General features: G+C 38.9%; 1 protein-coding gene across 19 annotated transcripts in view; it reads right to left on the bottom strand.

Annotated features, from left to right (window-relative positions):
* Window positions 1-15,471, bottom strand: part of C2CD5 (C2 calcium dependent domain containing 5) — a 97,570-nt gene that overhangs the window by 41,363 nt on the left and 40,736 nt on the right. For 10 of the 19 annotated variants that reach the window (XM_039347366.1, XM_039347360.1, XM_039347349.1 and 7 more), the window contains one exon: window positions 796-910. In XM_039347366.1, the coding sequence (XP_039203300.1) occupies window positions 796-910 (115 nt within the window). Of the gene's footprint in view, window positions 1-795; window positions 911-14,702; window positions 14,769-15,471 lie in introns of all 19 variants that reach the window. The other 9 variants (XM_039347356.1, XM_039347358.1, XM_039347363.1 and 6 more) reach the window with 1 other exon arrangement.

The following is a 15,471-nucleotide window of genomic DNA, read 5'->3' as shown; positions in this document are numbered from 1 at the left end:
ATTCCCCATTATGTAGTCCAGGGGTGGGGAACAATGGCCCTTTTATGACTCGTGGACTTCAACTCCCAGAATTCCTGAGCCCGCATGGCTAAGCATGGAAACTTCTCCCTTTCCCCTCAGCATGGCTGGCTGAGGAATTCTGGGAGTTGAAGTCCATGAATCATAAAAGAGCCAAGATTACCTATCTCTGGCCTAGGCCACTTTATGACTCGTGGACTTCAACTCCCAGAATTCCTGAGCCAGCATGGCTCAGCATGGAAACTTCTCCCTTTCCCCTCAGCATGGCTGGCTCAGGAATTCTGGGAGTTGAAGTCCACCAGTCATAAAAGGGCCATCGTTCCCCACCTCTGATGTAGTGGATCATTCCCCATCTCTTTTTTTGTGTGTCCTCAAGTTAGTGTTGTCCTCTATCTTCTGTCTTCACATCCCCAAACGGCATCTCCTCTTGATAGCTTGATCACTGATCAAAAAAGGGTTACAAGGCTACCAGTGGAGACCCCTCACGCCACAGATAATAAAAATGAAGGTTCTGCTGTTCAGAATCAGTTGTCATTTCTTTGTTCACCAAAGCAAACAGCAGCAATACAGAAACAGCATCCTTTCTACACTGTAGTCATGTCCCAGCAGCTAAGTGGCTATATTACTATACGCCCCATCATCCTGAGCCTTCCTGCTTCCTAGTAATTGGCACAACTTTATACAACAGATCTCGGAGCTTCTCTTTTCACCCTTTCCTTCTGCTCCTTGCAGAGATAAAGTGGTTTAATTGTCAGAGCAAAAGAGCCAGCGAGTTACCAAATGCTAGTTGATTCACTGTAGCCCACTACAGCATGACAGCCCAATGCCTTTGCATGGGATTTGATTTCTTGACGAACTTCCGCCCACCAGGCATCCCGTGTTTCCGGGTCATCTGAAAGATACAGAGCACATCCCGTTTACTATTCAGCAGAGATGCAAAATATTCAGCTAAAGCAAAGACGTTAACTAAACACTGGTTAACTTGTTTAAGCTAGTACAAGACCTCAGCAACATCTTGTTTCTTCTTCCAGCCAATTAAGGCAACTCTGACTACTTCGATGGAATGGCGATTTCACAAAGCTAGTCCATTTCTCTTTAATTCTCAGAGAATTCAAGAACTCAAGGATGTGATTTCTATACTTAACACGTTTTGCTCAAAACACCATTACAGGTAATCCTTGACTTACAACCACAACTGAGCCCAAAATTTCCACTGCTAAGCGAGATACTCATTAAGTGAGTTTTCCCTGTTTTATGACCTTTCTTGCCACAGTTGTGAAGTGAATCACCGCAGTTGTGAAATTAGGGGCACGATGGTCAAGTGAATCCAGCTTCCCCATTGATTTTGTTTGTCAGAAGGTTGCAAAAGTGATCACATGACCCCAGGACACTAAATAAGAGTCAGTTGCCATCTGAATTTTGTTCACATGACCATGGGAAAGCTGCAACGGTTGTATGAAAAATGGTCATAAGTCACTTTTTTCAATGCTGTTGTAACCCTCAACAGTCACTTAATGAATGGTTGTAGTCAAGGACTACCTGTATTAAGCTAAACCAGAGGTAGGCAACCTTGGCTCTTTTATGACTCGTGGACTTCAGCTCCCAGAAATCCTGAGCCATACTGGCTCAGGAATTCTGGGAGTTGAAGTCCGTAAGTCATAAAAGAGCCAAGGTTGCCTACCCCTGAGCTAAAACCTTCCAAGACACCAAAGGTATCTCTGACTATGAAAAAAAAAATGACAGCATCTCCAACATTTGCAGTCAGTAAATCTCAATATTAAAGACCTACTGGTAAAAGCAACTTGAGGAGATTAGATTGTAAGAGAAATTAGCTTAAGAGTTTGGATGTTTGAATAACAATTCAACTTTGTCAAGATTAAAAAGCAGAGTGAAATTTAGAAATTTAAAAACTAAACCATATTGCCCACTTGATGGGAAAAAAAGTTTTAAAAACTCTCTGGGCAAACTAACATTCTTGCATGGGCCTAAATAATTAATTGTCCTTGTTTTTGTATTTTTAACTGATTTGACAAATATCAACACCACCCTCACCAAAAGACTTATGAGATATACTGTTTATACTTTTAACCTCACGAGGGAAAAAAAAATACTGAGTTGTTAGGTTAATGCCGAATAGCTCTACCGCTTATTCTTGGAAAATATCTTGTCAATTAAAATACATTTAATGGATACATTAAAAGATATATTCAAAGTATTTTTAAAAACTAATAATATTATAAAAATAACTCAATTGTAAGTTGCCACTTTAAAGGCGAATCGTGTTGCATTAGCTTCGTATTAGAATTTCAAACCTGACCTCTAACATTTTCAAAAACGTAAATGGAAGCACTTTTTCAATATTTGCAAAGATATACCAAGTAGGGGGGTATATTACCTATATATCAGTGATGGCAAACCTTTTAAAGACTAAGTGCCCAAAAACTGGCCCCGCCCCCACTCCGCCCACCCAGCCACTTACTGCCTTCATGGTCCACCGCAGATCGCCCAGGCAGACCAGCAGCACCATGGTAGCCACGCCCTCTGTCCACACCCCACAGCATCATCTGCGTGCGATGGGGCACGAGGGCGGAGTCTTGTCCCCACTGCCCAGCCCCCATGTCCTTGGCTGCGCTGCTCCATGCGGGCCACACTTGGGGGCGAATCTCCTCCAGAGGGGCTGCTGATGAGAAGGGGTGCATGGGGGGAGGCAGGCCTGGGGTGACGGCACGTGTACCCATAGAGAGGGCTCTGAGTGCCACCTCTGGCACGCGTGCCATAGGTTCGCCACCACTGCTATATATGAACTTGCAGTGATATTGGAGGAAACTGATTGTAATTTCCTGAGATTATGGAGATCTACACGACCCAAACCTGTTTTTAAATTATTAAGAAAAATCAGTAGTTTAATAGAGGACTTCCTAGCCTAGAAAAAATAATTTATGCAGCCAAATCTAAATTGCACGATGAAATCTGATTTAGATGGGACTTTGGTGTTTCTCTACTCAAAATACATTTCTAAAGAGAGCACCAGATTGCACAAAATTCCTAAATGAAAATTGTTTCATTCACTCCACAATTACATCATACGCCCAAATTTAGTTTAACCGTCTGGAGAGTAATCTTTTTTTTCTTTTAGAAGAATATTTTTGAAATACAAAGCAGTATCTTATAAGAAACTGGTATTTGAGGGCATATATTTGTGTGTCAAGTCAGAATATACTTAAATGTACTCAGTGTTAATGTGAAAGATTTTTAGAGATTTTAGAAAATGACATGTAGTTTTAACCTACTTCAGATTATTAAAACTATGTTTATTTTATAAAGGACACATCTGACAGAACAAGATAAAAGGTTTTACAGTGCATTTGCTTAATGCTTCAAAGCAAAGTGAGGCAGGTAGCTGACCTGATTCATAACCATTTCTCTCTCTCCAGGTTTAACAAGCTATAACTGATGATTTTAGTCGATAAAATATGGTTTTGATCAATTTTTATCTAACAAACTCCCTGTTATCTTTTGCAATATGATTGTCTTTACTGTTTTAATATTTTTTATGATCATCATCATCAGAACTGGAGATTTTAATATTAGTTTCTGAATTATGTATATACTCAATCATAAATGATAATAATTAGTGTAATTAATGTAATTACATCATAACAGATAAGTGAAATTTGATCCCTGGCATTGCTTATATCCTAAACTGAGGGAATATGCTGTTTACTCAGCAGTGAATCAGATTTTTGGAAGGTTTGATGTTTTGATTTCTTCAGCATTATTTCAACAAATTCACATGTGCATTAATTGAAAATTATGGCATATCAATTTACAACTCAATCATCTTAAATTTAAATTACAATAGTTTACTACAACACCCAGAAGCCCGTATTTTAATGTTTCTTCACTGAATTTGTTTGATTTTTAAATCTGTAAATGATAAAGAATTCATAGGAATGGCTAGTTACTTAATTTTTGAATGCAAGGCTTATATGTGTAATTGTATTACTGCACACAAACCTCTCTGGATGCAGATGATTAGGCGTCTCACTACCAGTTTATACAAGGAAATATAAGAAACTAAATATAACTTACATAATATCTTACCACAGAAAACTGAATTAGAGTAACATGTTTCCATTAAGAATAGTGAGAAAATGGCAAGATCTTGACAAACCGTATGAAGCATATATTACGTGTATATAGGTGTATATAGGGGTGTGTGTGCGTGTACACGCACACACACACACAAACTTTTATCTATAGCTATAGCTATCTTTGTATCTGTAACTATTTCTTTTTGCAAACTCTCTCTTGCTTTGTCTCTGTATGGCACATATTTAGTTTCTAAAAGTATTGTCTAAAGTTTTAAACAGAGATGTGTGAATAAATGTTCAGAAGAGTAGCCTCGAAGACCAACAATTAGAGTATACGCAAAAAAATAAATCAAGTGTTCAAAAGAATATTTTAGAGAATTCCCAATCAAAGAATTCCCTTTAATAAGAAGCAATGTGGTAAAATCACTGAACAAGGTCTCCTACTCCTGTGATTTTACAGTGATAATTCCTTATGAATTCCTTTCAAATGTGAATCATTTTATGTGTTATTTCACAAAAATATTAGTAGCTAACACTGAATTCTGAAATATAAGACCCAATGGCTGAAAGCCACAAACCTGAAACCTAAGGACAGTATGGTTTTGTGTTTATATCAGGGCTCCCCAAACCTTGAGTGTTACATTCAAGATCCAATTAAATTATTAAAATTGAAAAAGTTGAAAGGCCCAGGTGGTTTTGGGAAACCGAGTCAGCTTCACTCTGTGCTGAAAATGACACGTAGAGGGCAACATCTGAAAATAAAATACCTTTGAGCAGTGATGGCGAACCTTTTAGAGACCGAGTGCCCAAACACTGGCTTTGCCCCCGCTCCAACCCCTGCCCCACTCCCCCATTCCCCGCCCCGCCTGCCTGCAGGGCTACTCACTGCCTCCAGGGCCTGCCACAGATCACCCAGGCAACCCAGCAGCGCTATGGCAGTCACACCCTCTGCCCGCGCCCTGCAACATCAACTGTGCATGATGGGGTGTGAGGGCAGAGTCTTGTCCACGCTGCCTGGCTGCCATGTCCTTGGCAGCGCTGTTCCAGGTGGGCCACGCTCAGGGGCGACTCTCCTTCAGGGGGGCTGCTGGAGAGGGGTGGTACGGGGGGAGGCAAGGCTGGGGCAACGGCACGTATGCCCACAGAAAGGGCTCCAAGTGCCGCCCCTGGCACCCGTGCCATAGGTTCGCCACCACTGCCTTTGAGATTTAAATATACTTCCTTGGAAATGAAATTTCTTTTGCATGTTGTAAACTTTAATGGACTTTAGCTCCACCCTTCCCCTGCTAACTAATGGGGGGGGATCATATATATACAGTATATATAGAATGCAATGCATATTTACACACGATAGACACAAACTTACCTTTGCGTGTCAAAAGATAAATAATAACTTAAGTAAAAACCAAGACACCACAACATGGCAGGCGTCGTTCATACCAAACACGGGAATGTAATGCAATGTAAAGCATTCTCTTTGGTTTTTGGACACAGTGATTGGCAAGCAGCTTTTCTTCCTTTGGGGTTTTGATACATGAGCCACACAGATTCACAGGGCAACACTATCGGAGCATTTGCACATCGAAGTAAAGCTATGCAATTTACATAGACAGTCCAGAAATTGAGGAGGGGGGGGGAGGAGCAGGATGGCATGTGTCCAGCACAGTTCAACAAGGGCATCGTCACCTGTTGTGTTCCAGGCTACAGCTGAAGCTTAAAGAAGAGCTTGCAAAGCAGAGTCAGCAGACGGAGAGCTAGAAACAGTGGATCGTTTGGCGCATGCTTGGGTCAATGACGGTACAGACTTAAAAATATGGCAGCTCACTGAAATGGTTACAGAAAGAAAATGGCCCTGGAGTCTAGGTGAAAGCAGAAGGCAAGCAAACATGGCACCCACTCACAAGCTTCTCTAGCAAAAAATTTAGTTCACTAAGTAAGCCTAGCAGGGGTTGAGGAAGATTTATTTAAATTGTCTGCAAATGAAAGTGGTTGTTGTTTTTTTTTATCGGAGGGTCAGTTGGTGTTTTTAATCTTACTGCTTGTCTTTAGAAGCTGTGGGTGCTCCATCATTGGAGGCTTTTAAAAGGAGACTGGACAGCCATTTTGTCTGAAATGGTATAGGGCAGGGGGTGGGGAACCTTGGCTCTTTTATGACTCGTGGACTTCAACTCCCAGAATTCCTGAGCCAGCCATCCTGAGGGGAAAGGGAGAGGTTTCCAAGCTGAGCCATGCTGGCTGAGAAATTCTGGGAGTTGAAGTCCATGAGTCTTAAATTAGCCAAGATTGAGGAGCCCTGATATAGGGCAGGGGTAGGCAACCTTGGCTCTTTTATGACTCGTGGACTTCAACTCCCAGAATTCCTCAGCCAGTCACGCTGAGGGGAAAGGGAGAGGTTTCCAAGCTGAGCCATGCTGGCTCAGGAATTCTGGGAGTTGAAGTCCATGAGTCATAAAAGAGCCAAGGTTGCCTACCCCTGATCTAGGGTCTCCTGTTCTAGCAGGGGGTTGGACTAGAAGACCTCCCAGGTCCCTTCCAACTCTCTTCTTCTGAATTTCAAGCACAACTTTTGCAAGTTTATTTCAAGAACGCATCCATTTCTCTCCTGTTTATAGTATGGCACGTTATCTCCCTGGCCCTTAGGGATGAATTTTTACTGGGCTGATGTAAAATAACAGTGTACGGAACTGTGTTTAATTAAAGACAGTAAAGGGGGGGAGATCCACATCTACCCCCCCCCCTAAAAATAAATGTGTGAAAAAAGAAAAGCGCATGAATACAAAACTGTAAGATACATGTTGTAAAAAAAAATATCACAATTGTGACTTAAATTTATTGTGGCATAATAGAAAGTGGAACAGCGAAGAACAGAAACTCTTATTTTGGGGGACAGAGGCTAAAGAGCAAGCCAGATCTAAACTCAGCTTAGTTCAGACTTTACCCTGAATGAATGCAGTCACCAATCGAAACACGGCGTTGGGTTTGAAGCCAAAGTCAATTATTGCAGCATCTAATTTGAAAATCTTTTCAAAGAATTCACAATGAGTGAACGAATTGTTGATTCCAATCAAGGAGAATATTTGTAGCTCAAGGTTGAAATGAGGGGTCCCTTAGTGCTCTCTGAGCTCTGTTTTTTTTTCTTGTAAAACATTTCATTACCCAAACCAGGTACACATCATCAGTGCTAGTGTAGCACTGTGCTAATCTAGCACTGATGATGTTACTTGGGTAATTAAACGTCTGCAAGAAAACAACCAAGCTGAGAGAGCACTAAGGGATTGCTGATTCAATGCACAACAATCCCTCAAAGATGGGGTCTTACCACTGCATGGGAAACACTTTCAAAACCACCCTGCACTCATCTTGCATTTTTTGTGCAAGAAGGCCAAGAAAGGGAGACGCTTCTGTTAAATTACATTGCAATTTCCCCCTTTAAAGCTAGATAAATACTCAGATATATCAAGCCAATGGGATGCTCTCCTCTACTTGCTTCAGCATTAAGGAATATTCCATGCAGGACACATTTAAAGAAAGTAGCAAAGTTCTGCCTAGGGACCGGGAAAAAAAAACAACTGCCTGCTGTCAGTCTCTCTCTCTCTGTCTCTTCTTTCTCTGTCTGTCTGTCTGTCTGTCTCTCTCTGTCTGTCTGTTTGTCTCTGTCTCTCTCTATAAACACACACACACCCAGCTATCTGTCTCTGTCTGTCTGTCTGTCTGTCTCTCTCTCTCTCTCTCTCTCTCTCTCTCTCTCTCTCTCTCTCTCTCTCTATATATATATATATATATATATATATATATATATATATATATACACACACACATACATAATACATCCAGCTATCTGTCTGTCTGTCATCTATCTATCTATCTATCTATCTATCTATCTATCTATCTATCTAATCCATCCATCCATCCATCCATCCATCTATCTATCTATCTATCTATCTATCTATCCATCCATATACTGCTAAAATGCTAATTCTCATAACCTCGATTGTAAGTCAAGGATTACCTGTACTAACAGCTGGGCTGGAGTGAAGCATATCCTGCAACAGGGCAACAGTTTCAGCAATACCTTGACATGAGAAGAGCTGCAACTAACTTTGTTAAGAGAGCATTTCATTTATTTTAAAACACTTAAAGAATAACATAAATGACGATTAAAAAAAGAAGAAAATGAGAAAAGACACTGTGTGGTTGGAAAATAAAGTGTCGGTAAATAAACAGGCAATTTACCATCATTGTAAATTTAGAAATCATTACTTCAGTAATTAAATCATTAATTAAAATATTAATCAATGATTTAACCTTAATTTAGGTAAAGCAAAATCACTGTGTCATATATTGAGAAATCATTGTAAATTCCTACAAAACTGTAAACACTAGTATTTATATGGATGTTGCCGCTATTGTCTAAATTAAGGGCACAACATCTTATGAAAAGAAAAAGAAAACCAAATCACAAAAAAAAATCCTACAATCAGTAAAAGCAATATTAAGTTCTAAATGCCCTCCCGCTGATTACATCAAGTTATTTATAAACATTGAAACTGCTTCTGGTTACTATTTTTACACCAAAGATTTCTTACTTAAAATCCATGTTTTCAATGTTTGCCTTGCTGTATGACGTGTAATATACAGCCATTCTTCTTTAAAGTTAAACTTCAGTATCTCTCTCTCTCCCCTCTCTCTCTCTCTCTATCTATATCTATATATATCTATTTGTCTCTAATCATCTCTCTCTCTCTCTCTCTCTCTCTCTCTCTCTCTCTCTCTCTCTCTCTCTCTATCTATCTATCTATCTATCTATCTACAAGGTCATCCAGCTGGAAGAAGGAAGGAGCTGCATACCAGAACACACTTGAACTGACAGTTATGAAAACATCTTGCCTGAACTTGATTGGTTACATGGGGTGGGTGATGAGAAACAGCTAAGGGATGAAAAAGTTGAACTAAGGAATTATGATGCCCAATTCTCAGTTCTGGCTTTGCATGACTGCAACACACTTGACTTCTAATAAAACTAGCAGAGCAATTACAATGAGCATTCATCACGATTCTATTATTAGAAGTTACTGTAGCATGTTGAATGCCATTAAGCAGTTGAGTATCTGTTTTAATTAGGTTGTTGATAACTCCAAACATTAGGTCAGAAAAGCTAAAAAGTGACACATTTTTTCTTGGTAAAACTACAGTAATTAATATTTTGAATAAATTATAAATGTCATAAAAAGGGAAATGTTCACATTCAATTGTTAGAAGTGTTTCACTGATATGGACATTTTACTTTCATAAGGATTAGCAAGGAGCATAAGAAAGAGTGAAGGAGCAGGATAGAAAGACTACTGAAATTTCCTAACTTATTTCAGTGATGAAATGATTAATCAAATGATTAATCAATGATTTAGTCTTAATTTAAGTAAAACAAAATCAGTGTTCTCCTGTTGAGAAATAATTGTAAAAACTGAGAGAAGATTCACGTGAATATTACCAATAGCCAAGAAAAGAAACAGATCATTGAACAAATCAGTTCAGAATTCTCACTCAGGGCACAAGTGACCAGGCTTAAACCATTATATCTTCCTGAGAATTAAGGAGGGAAAGAGAAAGAGAAAATAACCAGCATCAAGGTGGATGGATTCAATTATAGTGGCAACGGATACCCTGCTGAAAAACCAACAGGGCCAGACTGGAGAAGACTTAGGTCTACTCTAAGTCACTAAGAGTTGCCACTTATTTGATGGCACGTAGTCAATCAATACATAATTATACTAAAAGCAAGCAAAGGTCTAATGATGTGTATAGCATTAGTAATCCTTAAAAATAACCATAAAAACTGTAAACAGTTAACCAGTGGAATGGCTTGCCTCCAGAAGTTGTGGGTGCTCCATCACTGGAGGTTTTTAAGAAGAGATTGGACAGTCATTTGTCTGAAATGTTGTAGGGTCTCCTGCTTGAGCAGGGGATTGGACTAGAAGACCTACAACAGTGATGGCGAACCTTTTAGAGACCGAGTGCCCAAAAACTGGCCCCGCTCCACCCCCTGCCCCACCCCGCCTGCCCACAGGACCACTCACTGCCTTCAGGGCCCGCTGCAGATCGCCCAGGCAGCCCAGCAGCGCTATGGCGGCCACACCCTCCACCCATGCCCTGCAGCATCAACTGCATGATGGGGTGTGAGGGCAGAGTCTTATCTACGCTGCCTGGTTGCCATGTCCTTGGCTGTGCTGCTCCGTGTGGGCCACGCTCGAGGGTGACTCTCCTTCAGGGGGCCTGATGGAGAGGAGGGGGTCGTGGGGGGAAGCAAGGCTGGGGCAACGGTATGTGTGCCCACAGAGAGGGCTCCGAGTGCCACCTCTGGCACCTGCCATAGGTTCACCACCACTGACCTATAAGGTCTCTTCCAACTCTGTTTTCTGTTAAATTGCTTCCCCCAGCCTTTATCATCAAGAATTCGTTTGGTGTAGAGATTAAGCCATAAAGGTGGAAACCTATGAGTTCTACTCCTGCCTTAGGCACAAAACCAGCTAACCTTGGGCCAGTGAGCCTCTCTCAACCCTAGGAAGAAGGCAAAGGCAAACCACATGCATCCATACAGACAATCCTTGTCACTCTCAAGGTATTGCTCTTCAACTCCTAGACTTCCATTTGATGCCTATGCTAGGGTATTATCTAAGTCCACACAACTAGAATTTATCTACAGTAGTTATCCAGTTGTGTGGACCTAAGCGAATGAAACGTAAGCTTCACCAGAGAACATTTGCTCTCTTTTGTTAAAAAGATATCCAGCCACTGTCTTCCAACTGCTACTCAGAAAATCCTATACAGGTAGTCCTTGACTTATGGCCAAAATTGAGCCCAAAATTTCTGTTGCTAAGCGAGACAGTTGTTAGGTGAATTTTACACCGTTTTACGAGCCACAGTTGTTAAGTGAATCACTGAAGTTGTTAAGTTAGCAACCCAGTTGTTAAGTGAATCTGACTTCCGTTATTGACTTTGCATGTCAGAAGGTCACAAAGGGAGATCATACGACTGCAACCGTCACAAATATGAACCACTTGCCAAGCATCCAAATTTTGATCACTTGATCATGGAGATACTGCCGGGGTTGTGAGAAATGGTCACTTTTTCAGTGCCACTGTCACTTTGAACAGTCACTAAATGAATGGTTGTAAGTCAAGGACTACCTGTAATTATCGCCGAACCTGGAGAATCAGAAATAAAGAATTTAAACAATTTATCGAAAGTGTAATATTCCAATACGACATGCCAAACTCTTATGGCACTAGGCATGCGACTGGTTGCAAGCCCAACCTAAAGCAGCTGTTCCACACAATCATTATTTCACAGAAACAGAGATATTACATGGTTAGAGAACCTGTAGCCTTCCAATAGGTCTAGAACAAGGGCCAGTGAACACGTAAAAATCCATAAGAGTTATGTTTCTATAACATCTGAGGGACTATAGATTCTCCATTTCTGAGGAACAGGAACCAAACCCAAATGCAAATGTATTCACATAACTATTGTAGTAGAACTTCTGCAGGAACTAAAGTTAGCCAGAACACAAATAACCATAGATTTTCCAATGCAACATAGGCCATCATTTTTTTTAACAATACTCCTTTGTAGACCGCTTAATACAAATAGGTCAGTGTCTATACAAAATCAATCAACTGAGGTAAATGAAAGAACACATATACTGGAAATGGCAATGCTCAAAATAAATGAAGAAATATTTCCCTCTCTAACCAACATTGATTAATATTCCGGAGGTGCCATTATTGAACCAGGGAACTTCAGAGACAAATGAAAGCATATTCCTTACAAGTTTCAATCATTTTTTTGCAGCTTGACTAAATAAGTTTTGTCTTTGATAACAGTGTTATCAAGCCAAGAAATGATTAATAAAAAAGACTTTACAAGTGCTCAAGTAGTTGAGAACCAACCATGATTTACTCTACTATGAAATTATCAATCCTAGCAATAGTCAAGGAACCAGAAACAGTGTATACAATAATTTACTGTATCACTGGTTTACCGTTACCGGTATTAGGTGGAATAAGCAAGCCACTGTAAGCAATCCTAAAGGTTAATCTACTTCTACTGAAATTGCTGAGGTTAAAAAAAAAAATAGTTAACTAATTTTAACATTCAAACACGCTGATGCTGCACTGAGCCATTAATAAAAAAAGGCTGATATTATTAGGAATAATGATCCCCTCCATCCCGTGGTTACATGACTGCATTTGGGGCGCTTAGCAACAGGCCTGCATTCCTACTGCTTGCAGCATCCTGCAGTTACGTGACCATGATTTACAATGCTTTCTGACAGAAACCAGCATTTAATTCTGGCAAAAGCATTTAATTCTGGCAAAAAGGGCTAATTATGGACAATGGGCTCGCTTAAGAACCACCACAGAGAAAATTGTAAAATCAGGGATCACATGACCAACAATCAGCATGACCTACGACTGTAATTTTGGGCACAATTAGAGTATCAAATTGAGGACTACCTGGGGTCATTGATTTTTATTTGTGTGTTATGTTTTTATGTGCTTTTAATGATTTTGATTAACTTGTTTTGGGTTGCAGAATTGTATTTAGTTCATAAATTGCTCTGCTGATCTACAACCGAAATAAATCATTCTCTCTCTTATCTATTTTGTGTTTAATAAGCGTACAAGTAGAATTCAAAGTTCTTCTTTTAATCTCTAAAAGTCTACAGAGAAAGGGTTCAGAATACCTATATTCTAGAATATGCTATCCCCCAAATCCAACTAAATCCCATTTTAATTGCCCTTAAAAAAGTGAAATATATATATATGATTTTTCTGACAGGACTTTGGAATCTAATATTTACTCTCTGTTTCCTATCCAATCAATAATAGGCTATATTACATTTTACTGATTTTTTCCCCTTATTATGCTTATGGTTCCTATTGGTTTTTGTGATTTGATTTATCAACTGTACACAGACCTGTAATTTTGGGGATACAGAAATATTAGGAATACCATAAATAACCATCAGTGGATGGTTTTGAAATTTTTAAATCAATATTCAGAGCAAAAGCAAATACAGCATCAGAATGATTAAACAGAATAACCTGATTTATTTTGAATGCTTTTATTGACAAAAATCTAGGTGGTAAATTTATCAATCATCAATTTAGTATAACTGGAGAATTCAATATGATTTTGCAAATCACCCTTCTTGGACAGGAAACAATCACATGAAATTATGCTGTTGACTCACAGATAAGACCACAAATAGCTTGAGAGACTTGTGCTACTTCTACTTCTTTGCCTGTTTGTTTCCTTGAATTAAAGTACTGTACAGTGGGGCAAAGGGTGGAATTTAAATGCAATGGCTAAGTAAATGTACAAATGTAACATTATAAATGTATCTCATGCTTTTTCACTGACTGAAATTGTGTACAACTAGAAAAGAGATTCCAGAATAGGGTTTCCTTTTCAAACTTCCTACAGTGAAGCAAATGAATACAAACTCACTGTAACATAATTAACATAAGCAAGCTGAATATTCATTTGTAGAAAAAGTATACTACAACTCATTCTGATCAGCTGTTTTCTCCAATTTTTTAAAAAATAACTCTCCATCTATAGGTTCCAGACAGGAGTATGTCATTCATTTTGCATAGTCAGGTCCTCAGCACTATTTAAATTATCTGATCTTGAACGAAAGAATAAGTAAGACACAAGTTTTTCATTTCTTTAATCCAGTAACCTAATATCCAATATAACAGAGATGTCAAACTGCCAGCCTGCGGGGCAGATGTATCATGGCAAAACTGCATTGCCGGCAATGGAAAAAAAGTCACAATACATCATGTGACATTGCAAGTTTGACACTCCTGCAATACACAGACCAAATCATACATAATGATTTGAGAGCGGGCAACTAAATTTCATTTTTTATGTGTGCCTTTGTGCCCACAGTAAAAAAATGACAATAAAGGTTATCTTATCTTATCTTATCTTATCTTATCTTATCTTATCTTATCTAATCTAATCATGCACCTGGTTTCCAGCCCTACTTCAATATTGTAGCTTGATAATGTGGCTCTGGCTGTATTCTTCAGTTAGCCATTATTATATTATGGGACGATTTAAAAATTAAATGACCCATATTAAAACTGTAAATATATCAAAAATCCACAAATAACCTAAACAGTATGAAAGTCTTATTCAACAGCAACATATTTTGCTTCTAATACAGATAAAATCTTCAAATGAAATATCTCCGTAACTAAGACCCACACAGAAAATCCTGCTTCTAGTCCAGAAAAAGCTAAATTTCAAATGGAAAGATTTTGGAGCGTGATTTAAATTATATTGATATACAGGGATAATGAGGGATATACAGTCTAGCAACAAACTTAATGGGATTTAATTTCACAATATCACCTACCATATTTATCGTAAAATTTATTTTAAATTTCACAATTTAAAAAAGTGATGAAATTTGAAACATTTAGCTTGGCAATGAGGTAAGGTATTTCTAAAAAAAGACTTCACTGAGCTGCCATAATTTTTGTCAGTGTATGTAGTACTGAATGACTAATAAAATACCTGAATTGCAACTATTCCAGTCTAGTAGTTTGTGTGATCTTGTGTTACCCATAATTCCGACAAAGGCTGAGTTCAAAACAGCAAATAAATAGATCAGTTTTGGCAGCAGAATATAGTGAAAGAAAGAAAAAGAACACACACAGTCTCACACACACACCCAACAAGAACACAACTGAGAATGTTGTCCAAAGGAACTGGAAAGACATAGACAGCAGAGTTAATAAGAGAATGAAAACAGAGAAAGACAGAAGGAATATACTGCGTTAATCTAAGGGTAGGCGTTAAGTAAAACAAATAAATAAAATAATTAATACCACCTTTTGAAAGTTTGGGTTACATTTCTCCGTGCATAGCTAGCAGTTTATGCATTTTAAAGTCTCTCCTATTTGTGCTAGAAAGGCTCATAAACTTTAATCATGTTTCATGATACTATCTTACTAACCATTCCTAAATAAATAAATAAGGAGATTTGTAGAAAAATCTAAAAAAAATATTCTTACAGAGTTGACTACATATTGGGTGGTTGACGTGTGTCTACAAGCACAAAAGTAGGCATGATGATCCACAAATTTCATGCCAAAGCCAAAAGCAACCAGGGCCTTATGCCCATCATTGCCACGTTGAAAGTAACATTATTTTGATAACAGGGTATAAATAGAACAAAAACCATGGCTAGACCTCTACCAGAGAGAGCCCATCTTGTCTTATCTGGCAATTATCCATTCTTGGCAAGAACAGAGAGGCATTAGGAAGGGAGAAAGTTTCTTTG

Source organism: Crotalus tigris, unplaced genomic scaffold (assembly GCF_016545835.1).
Source record: "Crotalus tigris isolate CLP2741 ecotype Arizona unplaced genomic scaffold, ASM1654583v1 scf7180000018068.1947079, whole genome shotgun sequence".
Classification (NCBI taxonomy): Eukaryota; Metazoa; Chordata; class Lepidosauria; order Squamata; family Viperidae; genus Crotalus; species Crotalus tigris.
Note: the sequence above shows the minus strand (reverse complement) of the source record. Positions and strands in the feature narration are given on the sequence as shown.